Consider the following 18,335-nt stretch of genomic DNA (forward strand, 5'->3'; position numbering starts at 1 on the left):
CATTGGACATAATTTAGATGGCCTGCTTCCACGCGGTAGGGATTCTATTATTCTATGCGTCCGGTCGCCAAATTATGTATGCTTACATCCTGGCATAGCGCCTTCAGGCGCCTTATAACGCGAACATCACCATATAAACGCAGATTGTTGTTGGTGTTGTTTTGGAGCCAGAGCCATTCCTTCAGTGCGTGTGAACATTGTCGGATTGCAAGTGCAACCGATATTTTCATAATCTTATTTTGAACAGCAAAGACCAGTACTATGTGCAATTACAGAGCATTCTCTCTGTCCCTCGGATTGAAACGAAAGGTGAAGAAGAAATGAACTACAATTCCCTGGAGGCAACATTGGATGCATGTGCGCTGAGTGCCCCTTCGACCGTTTCCAAGGCGATGGATCTAAATATTTGATACTCTAACCATTCGATTCCTGTGAACCATTGTGGCGTAGATTGTGACATGTCGATGGAACTCATCCTTCGAGTCCTGTTCATTGCAGATATAGGTCTCATGGACGATTCGTGTTTCATTCAGCAGCGTCTTAGAATAAACCGGTAAGTCATGTTTATGACCAGCTTCTATCTACTTACGGGTGCGAGATGGATTCCATCAGTTTCTCCTGAGAGGACGACCACCGCCGCCTCAGTGCGTCCTGCTGCATTGCTCTGGGGTTGTTTTTGTTTGTATTGCTTTGTTCCTGCATGGAAGAAGCATTTTTCGTAAGTTATTTGTTGAAAATTTTAAACAGACATGTTGTCATCTTTCAAAGTGGGAAACTTACCTTCAGAAAACTCTTTAATTTGGAAAAAAAAGTCAAAATTCAAAAAGAATGGCCTTGAGTTAAAATTCTGTAGATCCGAATGTCCGGGTGTTTTTGTTTAAATGGTGAGTGTTGATGACGTCAGTAGGGAGAAGTTTGATTGGTAGCGTAAGGCACTGTTACAAATAGTGAAATTAATAAGGATGGTCAAATTGACATCTATTGATGCCTGTTGCACTACCTGGCATGTCTCTCATGACAGCAGCATTCAAATTTAAACAACAGAAATCAGCAGAAGGCTGTATCCACTGTTACCACCACCCCCTCCCCAAAATAAGTAAAGCATATGATTCATCTTAGCGATTTCATTTTTCAAGTGGGTGTCTTCGCCTTCAATCTTTCAATTTGTCATACAATTGTTTTTTAAAAAAACCCTCTCGATTTCTTGTTGATGTGTAGACATTTAGAAATGCAGGAAAATCTGCCGGAGCTGGAGAAGAGCTTTTTTTCACAGATTGAACTATATGATCTGGATTGCATTGCTTTAATTTATTTGTAACTTTCAAAAAGGAACAACATAATTGAGAAGGAAGTGTATAAAGTAATGGTTCTGAAAGAGTTAATGTTGAAGTTGCATTAGCTCCACACGATCTGATGATGTCACAATGTTTAGGTAAAGAGACATGCCTCATCTTTGCTGATTGTTTTAATTATTCATGACCAATCAATGTTAGGTGTACCTATTGATATCATACAATAAACCATATTATTGTCTCATTAAGATTCTCAATGGTTTATCCTCTCCCATTCATGATAAGGTAGCTCCTGTGACTCAATTCAGAATAATTAGGAATCTTGTGGCACAGTGGTAGTGTCCCTACCTCTGAGTCAGGAGACCTGGGTTTCAGTCTCATCTCTTCCAGTGGTGTGTAATAACAACACTCTGAGCAGGTTGATTAGAAAATAACTAGGAATGAGCACTAATGGCAGTGAACTACAATGGTTGGAACCCTAAGCCTGATAGGAGTAGAGTCATAGAGTTTTGCAGCACAGAAATAGACCCTTCAGCTATGCTGACCAGCCAACCTAAGTTAATCTCATCCCATTTGCCAGCATTTGGCCCATACCCCTCTAAACTTTTCTATTTATAGACTCATCCAGATGCCTTTTAAATGTTGTTATTATACTTCAACGACTTCCTTCGGCAGCTCATTCCATACACGCACCACCCTCTGCATGAAAAGTTGCCTCTTAGGTCCCGTTTCAATCTTTTTCCTCTCACCTTAAACCTATGCCCTCTAGTTTTGGACTATCCCATTCCCAGGGAAAAGACCTTGTCTATTTATCCTATCCATGCTCCTCATAGTTTTGTGAACCTCTTTCAGGTCACCCCTCAGCCTCTGACACTGCAGGCAAACTAGCGCCAGCCTTTTCAATCTCTCCCTATAGCTGAAATCCTCCAATCCTGGCAACATCCTTGTACATCTTTTCTGAATCCTTTCAAGTTTTGTCACATCCTTCCTATAACAGGGAGACCAGAATTGCATGTACAGTATTCCAAAAGTGGCCTAATCAATGTCCTTTATAGTCACAATATGATGTCCCTATTCCTATACTCAATGCTCTGAACAATAAAGGCAACCATATTAAATGCCCTCTTCACTATCCTATCTACCTGTGACTCCACTTTCAAGGAACTATGAACTTGCACTCCAAGGTCTCTTTGTTCAGCAGCGCACCCAGGACCTTACCATTAAATGTATAAGTCCTGCCCTGATTTGTCTTTCCAAAATGCGAAAAGCAATGGATCCAGCATTGAAGCTTGTGGCACACTGCTGGTCACAGGTCTCCAGTCTGAAAAACAACCCTCCAACACTACCTCGGTCTTGTACCTTCCAGCCAGTTCTGTATCCAAATGACTAGTTCTCCTTGTATTCCATGTGATTTAACCTTCCTAACCAATCTACCATGAAGAACCTTGTCAAACACCTTACTGTAGTCCAAGTAGATCAAGTCCACTGCTCAGCCCTCATCAATTCTCTTCGTTCCTTCTTCAAAAAACTCAGTCAAGCTGAGGAAATACGATTTCTCATGCACAAAACCTTATTCACTATCCCTAATCAGTCCTTGCCTTTCCAAACACATGTAAATCCTGTCCCTCAGGAATTCCCTTCAACAACTTCCCCACCACTGATGTCAGGCTCATTGGTCTATAACTTCCTGGCTCTTTCTTACCACCTTTCTGAAATAGTGGCACCATATTAGCCACCCTCCAGTCTTCCAGCACCTCACCTATCGCTGTCGTTAATATAAATATCTCAGCAAGGGACCCAGCAATCACTTCCCTTGCTTCGCACAGAGTTCTAGGGTACATCCACTTTTATTCTTTTAAGACGTTCAACATCTCCTTCTCTTTAATATGGACATTTGTCAAGATGTCACTATTTATTTCCCCATATCTTCTATCTTTCATGTCTGTCTCTACAGTAAACTGATGCAAGATACTCATTTTAATATCTACCCCATCTCCTGCAGTTCCACACATAGATGACTTTGCTGATCTTTAGAGGACTCTATTGTCTCCCTAATTACCTTTTTGTCCTTACTATATTTGTGGAATCCTTTTGGATTCTCCTTAATCCTATTTGCCAAAGCTATCTCCATGTCCCCTTTTTGCCCTCCTGATTTCCCTGCAACTTAGAACTTTAACTTTTAGATCCAGTTTATCCTTTTCCATTACTATTGTAAAACTAATAGAATGATGGTAAAACTAATCAAATAGCTTTTTCCAACAATTGTACAGTCATGCAGCATGGAAACAGATCATTTAGTCCAACACGTCCAGCCTACTAGACATCTCAATCTGACCTGTCCCATTAGCATTTGGCTCATATCCCTCTCAACCTTCCTATTCAAATACCCACACGTAAATGTGATTGGCCGGTTGTGTCCTTTTTAGTTGTATCATTCAATGAAGCTTATGTAGAGAGACCATAAATTTCACTGTGTTTACAATTAATAATTGTTATTTTTGTCACTGCGGTTTTTATTCCTGAAGGTGTGCAAGAGCCAGCACATATTAACACAATGCCTGAACCATAAAGCAGGCATTCTGCATGTATGAATTTAAAAATGCTGTTGTCTGATATATTTGATCTTCAGGAATAATCAGTTGTAACAGATCTAATTCCACAAATGCTTTATTATGAAAGGAAGAGGGAGCCCTACTATTGCATCTCCCTCACCACAGGACTTTCAGGCCAAAGCAGCATTCACTCTACTACCTGGCTACAGATTATCTAAGTGAGCACAGACAATGCCTTAGATTTCTGACAATCTAGTTAAGTAAAATTTACTCATTCAACTGCGAAGAGGTGTGTATTAATGATAAATAGTGGGACCCACATAATATATTTGCCAAGTTTTTTTCAGGAAACTCATTTAAAATTGGGCCTTGATTAAACATAAGAACATAAAAGAAATGCAAGAGATATCATGGAGGCTAATTGCTTTAGACAAAGTCAATTTAGTTACGTTACTCTAAAGGTATGTTCTAGTTAAACTGCAAGAAATATCTGAAACTAAAATTTAAAATTTTAGTCTTGTAAGAGCTGTAGAACTCTAGCAGGTGGAATTTACATTGACAACATTGTTCAACAAATATTTGTCAATTGTTTGGTAAAAATGATATTTTCCACTGAAACATTTCACAACTAAAATACAAAGTACGTGAGGACATCGGCCTCAGAATGTGCAAAATACAGCAGACCCCATATGTAAATGAGGGACCCAACACTTCTTCCAGGACACCACTGTTAAGATAGCCAGTTGTCAGTGGACACAGACCATTCAGGAATCTTAGCAACAATTGTAATTAATAAGTAGCTGCCTAAACAATCAATAGATTTTGTTCAAAAAATGCTTGATATGAAGAAACAGTCTTATATTTCCTGTTTTTGCAGTACTCCCCAGGGCATATCACTGTCATCCATTAATTGCCACCTCTTTCCCCCTCCATTACTGACCTAAAAACAAAACCATGTTCATTCCCTTGAGTAAAGAAAATAGCATCAGGAGGCTGCTCTTTCAAAGTATAGAAATGAGGCTTTAGGCTCAATTCGTGGTGAACATCAGGCTTCCAATATGTATGAGCTGTCTGTACATCATTGCTTACAGTCATCAAAAACAGGACATAACCAATTTCTAATGCTGTGTTTGCTTGTTTTTATTTCCAATTTGATTTTCCAGTTTTTTTCTGTTTGGTGGTAATATTTTGCAAAACCTTTGACCCATTGCTTATGTTCACATATCACATTGCACCAAAATATTCTGTCTAATCATGTGGCAGCAAAAAAAAAGAAAGCTACAGTTATCAGATAGTTTCTAAACTATTCAGCGATATATCCAAAAAAAAGGTCCTCTGAAGAGAATAAACACGTTTTTAAAAGTATTGTCTCCATTCTTGTATAGTGGAAATATTCAAGCTAACCGCCTTCATTCCATGCATCTTTGTTGTAATGCTTCTGCACACACTTCCACTCCCCCCAAAAAAACTACTGTAGAGCTTTGATTTGACTGTCAATATTAGCTTTACAATAATCTGTAATACGCAATCCACCACTGTATTTAATGAGCATCTGGTCAAAAATGTTCAGTTGTGCATAATCTTCTATAGTCTAGTACATAATAAAAGCAGGAGTATATGATCTTCTAGACCATAAAGTCAAACCATTGAATGTGTCAGAAAAGAGTAAGAAGTAAGGCAAGAACATTTTGTTTTTTTCTTTTGGATGCAGATTACAAGGAAAGATGGATAGGGTAGATAGAAGTGGACTATTAACAGTAGAACAGTATGGGGGTGGGGGGAAAGCATATATTTTAATTGTAAAAGAAATGTAACCAAGGGTGGATTTGAAGTTTAATTGGCTCATTCTAGAAAAAGAAAAGCAGTAATTTGTTATAGGGATGATATAGTTCTACAATGCACTTAAAAAACAGGAGTATGACCACAGAGTCTGTAAAGATCTAAGAGCATTCCAGAATATAGGTCTCACATTGAACAAGAATTGAAAGTTTGCAAAAATGAGAATTAGATTACTGAGGCAACAAAGAGGGATAATGTCAAACCAAAGAAAAAAAAGCCAATTTCCATAACAACAGAATGTCAATGAGATCTGGAGATTTTTCAGAATGGTAAACCACTTGGGGAAGTTAATTACAAATGATGCTTAGTAGCAGCAGTGTGTACTATCTACAGAAATTTATCAAAGGTGAATTGAGATCCTTAGACAGCATTTACTAAACGCATGACCACTTAGAATTAGAATTCCATCGAGAAGAATAGGGGCAGCAAATACATGGGAACACCACCACAAATTCCCCTTCAAGCCACGCATTTGCTGCATTAACTATCCTGTGTCTATGGATTAGATTAGATTCCCTACAGTATGGAATCAGACCATTCAGCCCAAGTCCACACCAACCCTCTGAAGAGTAACCCACCCAGACCCATTCCCATACCTATATTTACCCTGACTATTCCACCTAACATTATGGGCAATTTAGCATGGCCTGATCTTTGGATTGTGGGATGAAACCCACGCAGACACTGGGAGAATGTGCAAACTCCATACAGACAGTTGCCCGAGGCTGGAATTGAACCGGGGTCCCTGGCACTGTGAGGCAACCATGCTAACCATTAGACCATCGTGCCGCCCTGTACTATGTACAATATGCACCGCAGAAATTTATGTGGAGTCTGCCACATCCAAGGGTGATGCTGACATGGTAATTCCACTTCCCTCAATGGAGGTAACAGCACCAGACCATGCCAACCTGGTCCAGGTTAAAGTAGTCTTAGCCATCTTTTATACACTGTAGGAAGAAGTTCAATGACCTTCTCCACTCAGCTAGCCTAAGTGCCACCATCATTTCTCCAATACCTTACACTGGATCTGTCTCTGCTACTGTAACCATCTCCCACTAAGGCTCAAGCTCTACCTCTCAATACTGTCTGCAACATCTTCCACACTCACTCCCTCCCACCCAAAAGCTTGACATCACTCATCCTGCTTGCTCTCTGCCTAAACATTCACATGGGACACCATCGAACTGCATCAAAAGTAACAGGTGTGCCGCACACTTTCATCTCCTTTACCTTCCTCTCTCTCAGTAGAAACACAGCCCACAAAGGGGAAGAAAGACTGAAGAAATGTGAGGGGTCTGACATTTGGCTCCTCACCCCTTATACTCTGATGCTCTCCATATCATCCCATTTGGCTGACTGATTGTGCAGAAGCCCCTGGACTGCAATTTGAGGTTGCCCTTGACTTACTGTGCTATAGCACACCTTGAGTGAAGGCAATCTCCTTGACTTGACTGTGGCCTTATGACAGAGGCTTCTTGCCTTTGCATCTGCAGTAAATGTGAAGTACATGAACACCTTGTAAATGAATCAGAAAATTGCTATGAAGGTTACTAAAAGGTGGCACATATCAGATGCCAATGTCCATGGGCATGGGCTGCATGTGGCATGTACTGAGGTTATGGGATTCAGTGTCCAACATGGAGACCCTTTAGAACAAATGGTGAGCGGAATTTGCCAAGTACCTGCTTTGATTTCCATGATGAGTTTTCCCCTTATCTGGCTTATTTGATGATTTTGGTGAGATAAGCTGAATATTAATGAGATGAATTAGCCCACTAACAAGGCAATTTAAAAGCAATAATCACACTTAGTTGGCAAATTGCTGCTGCTTCCTGAGAAACTCGTAACTCTGCTTGTCAAAAGCATAAACCTGAAGCAAGACTTTCCCAATGTTATGATTGGCCTAATTGGGTTTCTCATCCAATGCTGCCATAAATCTCACCAGAGCTCAAATCGCTCAGACCTCAACAAGATACCACCCTATCTGAAGCAGATAACTCACTACAATACAGCACATCATAGACCTGTAAGCAAAATTAAAACATTTGTAATTTAAAAACCACACAGGCATCAAGAGTTGAATGGTATTCTCTATGATATATAATTGTATGATTATAGGGAAACATGAATGAACAAATAAAATAAGTCATACAAGTAAAAACAGAAAATGTTGAACAATGCAGCAGAGAATGGTAGAGACAACATTTTGAGAACTTTTTTTTATGATCATGAGTGACCCTCTGTGTTTCTGTAGGATTTTCTGCTTTTATTTCAGATCCCCAACATTTGCAGACTATCTCTTTATCTCTGCAGAAGCTGCACATGAAAACAAAAACTTTAAGGAAAATACAAATTATAGGAGGTTTTACAGCCACCTCCAGGTCCAATGTGAACACATTTGAACTCACAAGGATGCAAATCAGTTATATTCTTCATCATGGCCAGTGAAAAGAGTTTAGAAGACAGTTCCTCAGATCATTCCCCAGGAAGACACAAGGGAGAATCTCCTACAAGCAGTAGGACCTCCAGCAATAAGGCAAATAACAGCATCAACAGCGACAGCTGTCAAAGAAATAGTGTGTGTACAGAGTACTCAGAGGATTTTGAAGATCACAGCACTATCACAGAGTCATTCAAAGCAATGTGTGTTAGAAGCAAACAGCAAGAAAAAGAGAAAAAGAATATTCATAGAAACAGCAATCAAAGCAATCTGAATAGAGGTAAGCTACTTTTCCAAATCGTTAAGTAACATTAAATGTTGTAAGTTTATTCAAATTAGAAATTACATCTCAAGGAGTTTTTGAAAAAAAATCTTGCTGGTGATGGGAGACAGTAATTTGACATTTTAACAAATTGGAATAACATATTAAATATTTATCAAATGTGGAATGTGAGTTCCTCATTTTGATTTAGATCAGCAGGAAGAGTTGCCAAAGTCAGCGAGTTCTTCAGTACAGAGAGGGAGGCAGGAATAAAAAATCAGTAGGTAGTTGACTGAACTAGTTGTTCCTACAGAATGTGTAAGAGGGTCAGGTAAGGTGAATGGGAGAATGCAAGTTGCAGTATTTATTATACCTATGCCAATGAGAAGAGAAAAAAAATGTGTGTGTGTGTCGGGCACAGCATATGTGTAGATATCCACAGCCCTGAGATACTAAGGATAACTGTCTAAGTGGTATTAGCTGAAAGGACTTATTAAACATCTAGGAGCAAAATGCCATGAATGCTAGAAATCTGAAACTCAGCAGGTCTGGCAGCATTTATTAGGATTAGAGTCATTTTGGATTCAAGGTATGAACTGTTTCTCTCTCCATAGTTGCTGCCGGACGTGTTGAGTTTCTAGCACTTTCTGTTCTTATTTTATATAATAAAGCAATTGTGATGCGAGAATTGAATTGTGAGAATTCTAATTCATGCTCACAAACTTGAAAGGAAGAGACTCCTGGAGGAAGGCACATAAGAATATGTATATATTCATATTTAAATGTTGCTTCTGTGTAATCTTCTGAATTAATAAGCTTGACCATCTAGTTTCAGCAAGTTTAATATTTTATTAAGAAATATAATATGTTGACTTTGTCTCCTCTTGTTTTAATATCACTTCGCTTGCTTACTATGATTAATATATTCAACATTAGACATGTAAACTGTTCAGTGTTTGGATATCAAGCATCTCAAGATTGACTTCTGATCTCTTTAATACCCTGCTCGCAGTGACATTCATTTTATGCATTGGGCCAGTGGTGTAATGGATAACGCATCTGACTTCGGATCCTACCTGGCTCGAGTATAATGTGCTTTGTTGCATGTGTTTCCATTTCTGCATTGTTAGGAGGTGCAGGGATTTGTGCGTTTAGACATAGACTGTAGGGAAGTAGATGGTGACATTTTGCAAAATGTCCATATTACAGAGGAGGAAGTGCTGGATGTCTTGAAATGCATAAAGGTGGATAAATCCCCAGGACCTGATCAGGTGTACCCTAGAACTCTGTGGGAAGCGAGGGAAGTGACTGCTGGGTCCCTTGTTGAGATACTTGTATCATCAATAGTCACAGGTGAGGTGCCAGAAGATTGGAGGTTGGCTAACATGGTGTCACTGTTCAAGAAGGGTGGTAAGGACAAGCCAGGGAACTAGAGACTAGTGAGCCTGACGTCGGTGAGGGGCAAATTGTTGGAGGGAATCCTGAGAGACAGGATGTCCATGTATTTGGAAAGGCAAGAACTGATTAGGGATAGTCCACATGGCTTTGTGCATCGGAAATCATGTCTGACAAACTTGATTGAGTTTTTTCAAGAAGTAAGAAAGTGGATTGATGAGGGCGGTAGATGTGATCTATGTAGACTTCAGTAAGATGTTCAATAAGGTTCCCCATGGGAGACTGGTCAGCAAGGTTAGATCTCACAGAATACAGGGAGAACTAGCCATTTGGATACAGTAGTGGCTCAAAGGTAGAAGACAGAGGGTGGTGGTGGAGGGTTGTTTTTCAGACTAGAGGCCTGTGACCAGTGGAGTGCCACAAGGATCGGTGCTGTGTCCTCTACTTTTTGTCATTTACATAAATGATTTGGATGTGAGCATAAGAGGTACAATTAGTAAATTTGCAGATGACACCAAAATTGGAGGTGTAGTGAACAGATTACAACAGGATCTTGACCAGAGGGGCTAATGGACTGAGAAGTGGCAGATGGAGTTTAATTCAGATAAATGCGCGGTGCTGCATTTTGGGAAAGCAAATCTTAGCAGGACTTATACATTTAATGATAAGGTCCTAGGGAGTGTTGCTGAACAGAGACCTTGGAGTGCAGGTTCATAGCTCCTGGAAAATGGAATCGCAGATAGATAGGATAGTGAAGAAAGTGTTTGGTACGCTTCCCTTTATTGGTCAGAGTATTGAGTACAGGAGTTGGGAGGTCATGTTGGGGCTGTACAGGACATTGGTTAGGCCACTTTTGGAATATTACGTGCAATTCTGGTCTCCTTCCTATCGGAAAGATGCTGTGAAACTTGAAAGGGTTCAGAAAAGATTTACATGGATGTTGCCAGGGTTGGAGGATTTGAGCTATAGGGAGAGGCTGAACAGGCTGGGGCTGTTTTCCCTGAAGCATTGGAGGCTGAGGGGTGACCTTATAGAGGTTTACAAAATTATGAGGGGCATGGATAGGGTAAATGGGCAAAGTCTTTTCCGTGGGGTCGGGGAGTCCAGAACTAGAGGGCATAGGTTTAGAGTGAGGGGGAAAGATATAAAAGAGACCTTTTTCACGGAGAGGGTGGTAGATGTATGGAATGAGCTGCCAGAGGAAGTGGTGGAGGTTGGTACAATTGCAACATTTAAGAGGCATTTGGATGGATATATAAATAGGAAGTGTTTGGCGGGATATGGGCTGGGTGCTGGCAGGTGGGACTAGATTGGGTTGGGATATCTGGTCAGTATGGACGGGTTGGACCGAAGGGTCTGATTCCATGCTGTGTATCTCTATGACTCTATGACTATAACTAATTTAAGCTGCCTTGTAACATTCTCCAGCACCTACACCCCTCCCTATGCCTGTAACATTCTCAGTTTCTCTGTTAATTACTCTTATTAAGTAAGAATTGGATCCTCTCTGACCAAGGCAGGTCTGAAATTATCTAACTTGAGCCTTTTATCTTTCAATGTCTTTGCAAATCATTCTATTTGTCTATAGCTAGTATTCATAGAGTCATAGAGTGTACAGCACGGAAACAGACCCTTCGGTCCAACCTGTCCATGCCGACCAGATATCCCAACCCAATCTAACCCCACCTGCCAGCACCCGGCCCATATGCCTCCAAACCCTTCCATTTCATATACCCATCCAAATGCCTTTTAAATGTTGCGATTGCACTAGTCTCCACCACTTCACCTGGAAGCTCATTCCATACATGTACCACCCTCTATAATGAAAAAGTTGCCCTCTAGGTCTCTTTTGCCTCTCTCGCCGTAAATCTATGCCCCTAGTTCTGGACTCACCCACCCCAGGGAAAAGATTTTGCCTATTTATCCTATCCATGCTCCTCATGATTTTGTAAACCTCTATAAGGCCAACCCCTCAGCCTCTAATGCTCCAGTGAAAACAGTCCCAGCCTGTTCAGCCTCTCCCCATAGCTCAAATCCTCCAACCCTGGCAACATCCTTGTAAATCTTTTCTGAACCTTTTCATGTTTCACAGCATCTTTCTGATAGGAAGGAAATCAGAATTGCATGCAATATTCCAACAGTGGCCTAACCAATGTCCTGTACAGCCGCAAAATGACCTCCCAACTCCTGCACTCAATACTCTGACCAATAAAGGAAAGCATACCAAATGCCTTCTTCACGATCCTATCCACGTGTGAAATTATATTTTTTTATTGGAATATTGCACAAAAATGTCTGCTCCTGGAAGTGGTAAGCTTAGAGTTGGGAAGGGCATCTAAATAGGCAAGGTTGCAGTGTACCCAAACCTTGCCACCTTCTCACCTCCACCATCATTATGTTTGGGCCAGGAATGCTATTGGTAGCCTCTACTCTGGAAACTGAGGTAATTTAATCCTGTGCTATTTCCTGGTTCCCCATTATAATTTAGGTCACAGTGGTGCTGGAAAAGCACAGCAGGTCAGGCAGCATCTGATTTTCCTGCTCCTTGGATGCTCCCTGACCTCCTGTGCTTTTCCAGCACCACTCTGATCTAAACTCTGGTTTCCAGCATCTGCAGTCCTCACTTTTCCCCATTATAATTTCCCTAGCCTCGTTTTGTAAGGAGCCGATGTTAACTTTGGTCTCTTCCATTTTATATATTTAAAAACGTTCTACTGTCTGTTCTTATATTACTTGCTTGTATGTCCTCACAATTTATTTTCTCCCTCTATTAATTTTCTTGATCATCTTTTGTAGACTTTCAAAATGTTCCCAATCCTTTGATTTGCTGCTAATTTTGGCCACATTGTATGTTTTTTTTCTTTTGGTTTGACACTATCCTTAATTTCCTTAGTCAACCATGATTTATCTACAAGGAGATAGTGAGGACTGCAGATGCTGGAGATGAGAGTTGATAAAGTGTGGTGCTGGAAAAGCTCAGCAGGTCATGCAGCATGCAAGGAGCAGGAAAATCGATGTTTCAGGCAGGACCCTTCATTAGGACTGGGGCAGGGGAAGTGGAGTGAGAAATAAATAGGGCAAAGGGAGTAGGGCTGGGAGAAAGGTAGGTAGGATGGCGATAGGTGGATGCTGATAGGAGGTGATGGAGTAAGGTCAGTGGGAAGGAAGATGGAAAGATTAGGTCAGGTCAAGGGGATAGTGCCGAACTGGAGGGTTGGATCTGGGATGGGGTAGGGGAGAGGGGAGATTTGGAAACTGGTAAATTCAATGTTGAGGCTGTGTGATTCTAGGCTCCCAAAACAGAAGATGAAGTGTTCCTCCTCCAGTTTGCAGGTGGCCTTGTGGAGGCAGTGGAGGAAGACCAGAATGGACATGTCATAGGGGGAGTGGAATGGGGAGTTGAAATGGTTGGCCACCGGAAGGTGGGGTTGGTTGGGATGTACGGACCAGAGATGTTCCTTGAACCATTCCATGAGTTTATCTACTTCCTAGAATCCTTCGTCCTTTACTGGAATATATTTTTGATGTGAGTATTGAAGTATTTTCTTCAACATCCGTCATTGTTCTTCAACCATCTTTTCTGATAATCTCCTTTACTGGTCCACTCCAAACTACTCTGTCTTTATCCCTCTGTAATTGCCCTCATTTAGGTTCATGACAGTTGTTTCCAAGCCTAGTTTCTCACTCTCAAACTAAATTCTGCCCTATAATGGAGCCCGTTCCCTATAATCTTTCACTCTGTGATTGTTCATTAAACCAGACTCATTGCATATCAGATCCAAAGTAGCCTGATCATTGGTTGGATCCACAAGATTTGTTCTAGGAAACTGCCCCAAATACACTCTTATGAATTCTTCCTGATGGCTACCTTTCCTAATTTGATTTCCCAAATACTAAAGTCATCCATGATTAATGGACTGCCTTTTCTATATGCCTCATGCATTCCTGATTATTCTCTGTATTCTGAACAGCTACCATTAGGGAGTCTATAGCCTACTTCTACCAGTGTCTTCTTCCCCTTGTTATTTTTAACTTCCACCCATATGAATTCTATATCATCTGATTTTGGATGACTTCTTGTTATCTTACTTATTCCATCTCATTTAAAAAGCTACTTCATCACACCTTCATTTCTAAAATCACAGACCTCTGAATATTTAGTTCCCAGCTTTGATCTCCTTGTAAACCTGTCTCCATAATATTTGAAGATCATATCCATTGATCTCTATTTGTTTCATTAATTCATTTATTTTGTTTCAATACTTTGTGCATTTAAAGGCTACTAACAGCCTTTGTTTCAAATTTTTCCTCCTTTTGATAGTATTTGCAGCTTTTTTATGCTAGTACATGCTGACTCTATGAGGTCATTATTTAATCCTATCACATTACATAATGCTAGGTCGACAGTAGTAGCTAATCTCTGATTCTCAGAACATGTTCTAAGAAACAATCCCACAACACTCTATTACCTCCTCATCAAAGTTATCTTTCTACTTGCAATTTTACCAGTCTATGTGCAGATAAAAATCTTCCATGATTTTTCGCCATTGCTTTTTGACTATCTCCTGTGATTTCTCCCCTTACACTCACCTGTGGAAAGATTGTTAGAGGATCTGTCCATCACTCCCATAAGTTACTTAATGCCTTTATTGTTTCTCAGCTTAACCCGACAGATGTCTTAGTGGGTCACTGCTCATGCCTGTGAGGCTTTCCTGCTTCACAGTGCTGGTATTGACTCTTAGCATCTGCTGTTCATCCACCTTTTGTGTTGGCTTGTCACTTTTGTTTGCAGAGTGCTTATATCTTATAATGTGGATAGATTCTGTTGCTCTCCTGGAGTAGGCTCCTTCTTCTCCTCTTAGGATTTATTTGTGATTCTTCCCATTTCTGCTTCTTCCACAATCAGAATAGTTTATCCAAAGTCAGATAATCTTTGGACTGTAATAAAACTGAAAAAAAACTCATTAATAATTCTGATTTCAAAGCTCGATAATCATAGTCTTCCACTAATCTGTATAGGTAATATCTAACATTATCTATTAATGCCATCGGTGTTGATCTCTTTTGTTTAATGTTAATAATTCAAGACATTTAATTATTCTTAGATTAAAGTAATTGTCAAAAACCTGTCGAACTTCTTCAAACGTATCTATCTATTTTTATATGTTGGTGATTTATAACATCTTCAGCTTCACACCCCATTGAATACCTTTGTGCATTTACTCATTCAGTTTGTAATTTTTTATTCAAGTTTAGAGCAATTCTGTAACTTAAAAGCTGTTTTCCCCAAGTTGTCCAATCCTATTTGATCCATCTTTAGTATTAATCCAAAGGGTTGGAAATCTGTGGAAATCTCTGCTCAGTGAAGCAGGTAAGCTAACCTGTTGAATGTCTTTAAGGCAAGGATAGATGGCTGGATGGAATGACGGACGGACGGACAGATGGAACACTAAAGGAATTAAAGGTAAGTAGGTGGATAACTGGAGCTGACTCCACGAAAAGATCAGCCATGATCTTATTGAATGGTGGAGCAGGCTCGATGGGCCGGATGGCCTACTCTTGCTCCTATTTCTTATGCTCTTAAGTGTTGCAGGTAATATTATTCCCAATGTAATTATGTGTTCCTTCTACTTTAAAACTTTTAATTCCTGTGATATTTCAATACAGCTGGGATCTCTTTCTCTTGAAGACTTTTACTTCTGTAAAAGCAATGCCATTTTATTTTCCTCATCTTAAAGCTTTTAGCTAGGACTTTCCTTCCCACTTATCTGCTCCATGCTATCACCATCACTCCCTCCTGCATCTACCTATCATCTTCCAAGCTACCTTCCCCCAAGCTACATTATTAGCAAAATGTCAGCTCCCCTGCTCCTCGGATGCAGCCTGACCTGCTTTGTTTTTCTAGCACCACACCATTTGACCACTTAAAGTTTTAAGCTGTACAGTATGACAATGAGGCATTGACTCTCCTGCTCCTTGGATGCTGCCTGACCTGCTGTGCTTTTCCAGCACCACACTCTTGACTCTAATCTCCAGCATCTGCAGTCCTCAATTTCGCCCGGTATGACAATGTCCTATTCTTGTCCTCCTTTTACATTTTTGATTTTTAAAATATTAATTCTGTATGTCTGTACAGCTTATTAGGTGTTTGCCTGCACCTTTGCAGTTAAGATGGAGATTTCCACTATTTGCAGGTAAATGGAATACTCCTGCCTTTAACCGGGCAAAGTGGACTATTTCCCACATTTCTCAGCCTGAAACACAATGCATCTCCTTTCCAGGACTTCTTAAACAAAGCATTGTGTCTGTGGCCCTCGTAAATGCATCCTGTTTAAACCTCAGTTTAAATTATGGACCTCTTGCTCTTATTGGGGCCTCATGAGTCTCCTAATTACCTTCTTCTGTTAGACTGTGTCTGCTTCGGCTTTTACAATGTCTCTTTTGACATCTTATTTCCTTTGAACCATTTGTAGTTCTGTGACCTCAGAATAAAGTCTTCCTCTGGCCTCTGATCTTGCTATTAGAGTCATAGATTCATAGACATGTACAGCATGGAAACAGACCCTTCGGTACAACCCGTCCATTCCGACCAGATAGCCCAACCCAATCTAGTTCCACCTATCAGCACCCGGCCCATATCCCTCCAAACCCTTCCTATTCATATACCCATCCAAATGCCTCTTAAATGTTGCAATTGTACCAGCCTCCACCACATCCTCTGGCAGCTCATTCCATACACGTACCACCCTCTGCGTGAAAAAGTTGCCCCTTAGGTCTCTTTTATGTCCTTCCCCTCTCACCCTAAACCTATGCCCTCTAGTTCTGGACTCCCCAACCCCAGGAAAAAGACTGTCTATTTATCCTATCCAGCCCCTCATAATTTTGTAAACCTCTATAAGGTCACCCCTCAGCCTCCGACGCTCTAGGGAAAACAGCCCCAACCTGTTCAGCTTCTCCCTGTAGCTCAGATCCTCCAACCCTGTCAACATCATTGTAAATCATGGCCAATTTTAACTTTAGTCATCAACCTCCAATACATTTGGTTCCTAGTCTAACTTCTAACCACGAATGCTCCTACAAATGCTTGCTTCGCGTTGGAACCTGTTACTGCTTGCTGTTGCTCATCTTCGAGCTTTTGCTAGCCCACATTGTTTCTTTTGTGCTTCCTTATGAGGTCTGACGTGAATTAAAGGCTTTATCCTGGAGAGCTGTTTCTCTTCTGTTGGTCTTTGCACAGGTTCCGGTTGACTGTCTGGTCCCAGACCTTGCAACAACTGCCTGTCCGAATGAATAGTTCTTAAAGCAGGAAAGTGTTTAAATATTTCAACTAATATTGGGCTCCTGGAAAACACATCTTTCCACTGTTGCACCACGTATTATTAAGCGACAATGGCAACTATTGATCACTATTTGGTACTTGTGAGTGGAAGGATGGATGTCCCAGCATTCCTGTTTCCTAGGATTGTGTCTAAAGCCCTATTTGGTTCATAATGATAGAGGAACAATCATAAGTGTGCCTTAACAAGAAAAGGTTATAGTTTTAATAAAATGCAGTTTGTTGCATGATGGCAATTTGTACATTATATGACTAGACCATTTGGAGACATAGAAGACAGAGCTCTCCCTTTCAGATTGAGAGCTATTCTTCCTGTTTTCCCACTTTGTGGCATTATCAGATTGGGTAGAACTTAATGCAGAATCCAACATTAATCCTCTCAGGACCTTTATACAGTGATGACCTTCCTGGAAAGTGTAGAGATATGACCACCAGATGAGAACAGACTGTATAAAGTGCAGCATTGTCAAATAGTATGCTGACAACTATATAGAAAGGCAGAATGCTTAATTGAAACACCAGGTAGTCCCTGCTGCCTATGCCTCTTACTCCAGCAAGGAAAGAAAGGCAGCCTTCTAATACACTAAAGCTTGGGGCAGCTGCTGCCTCTGTCTGAGATCTTGCTGCTGAAGGTAAATGGGGGTCTGTTCAGTTATCAGACCTTCCCAATGTCTCAAAAATGTACATATTAGAATTGTATATAAAGGAAAAGTCTTTGGGTTTTTGGACCGAGTCAAAGTCCAATGTTTTGTTTGTTTACTTGATATGCAACTGTCTAGTGCATTTGTGACAACATGCATATACAAAGCGATTTTTTAATGAATAAAGTATATTTTTAAAATTAAAACAAAGGCAACTTTCTAAGAATGACATTTCTTTTGGTTCTGAAGAGTCTTCAGTTGCAGTGAGACTGGATAGATTGTGAGTTGGCGTCTTTAAGAAAAGGAAAAGTTGAATAAAACATTAGAAAATTGAATATATTTAATTCTGCAGATAATTAATTGCACCTTAGAGATGAAATGATAAAATGGCGTAAATATCTGAAACAAAGTTTACTTAGCTTATAACCTAGGGAAACATTTTATGAATTTATTACTTAATATAAGCTACGCACAGTGGAACTGCTGAGGAGTTTTGCTTCCACTTTGTCTTGCAATGGCAGATTTTACATTAGGCATTGGTCATGTAGTTTATCTTCAGTTACATCACCGTTGAA

General features: G+C 40.3%; 1 protein-coding gene across 3 annotated transcripts in view; it reads left to right on the forward strand.

Annotated features, from left to right (window-relative positions):
* The window catches only part of LOC140486454 (lebercilin-like protein), a 91,100-nt gene continuing 72,765 nt past the window's right edge, over positions 1-18,335 (forward strand). For 2 of the 3 annotated variants that reach the window (XM_072585642.1, XM_072585640.1), the window contains exons 1-2: positions 1-553; positions 8,000-8,406. In XM_072585642.1, the coding sequence (XP_072441743.1) occupies positions 8,124-8,406 (283 nt within the window). In that variant the 5' untranslated portion in view covers positions 1-553; positions 8,000-8,123. Of the gene's footprint in view, positions 554-7,961; positions 8,407-18,335 lie in introns of all 3 variants that reach the window. The other variant, XM_072585639.1, reaches the window with a different exon arrangement.

This window comes from Chiloscyllium punctatum, chromosome 15 (assembly GCF_047496795.1).
Source record: "Chiloscyllium punctatum isolate Juve2018m chromosome 15, sChiPun1.3, whole genome shotgun sequence".
Taxonomy (NCBI): domain Eukaryota; kingdom Metazoa; phylum Chordata; class Chondrichthyes; order Orectolobiformes; family Hemiscylliidae; genus Chiloscyllium; species Chiloscyllium punctatum.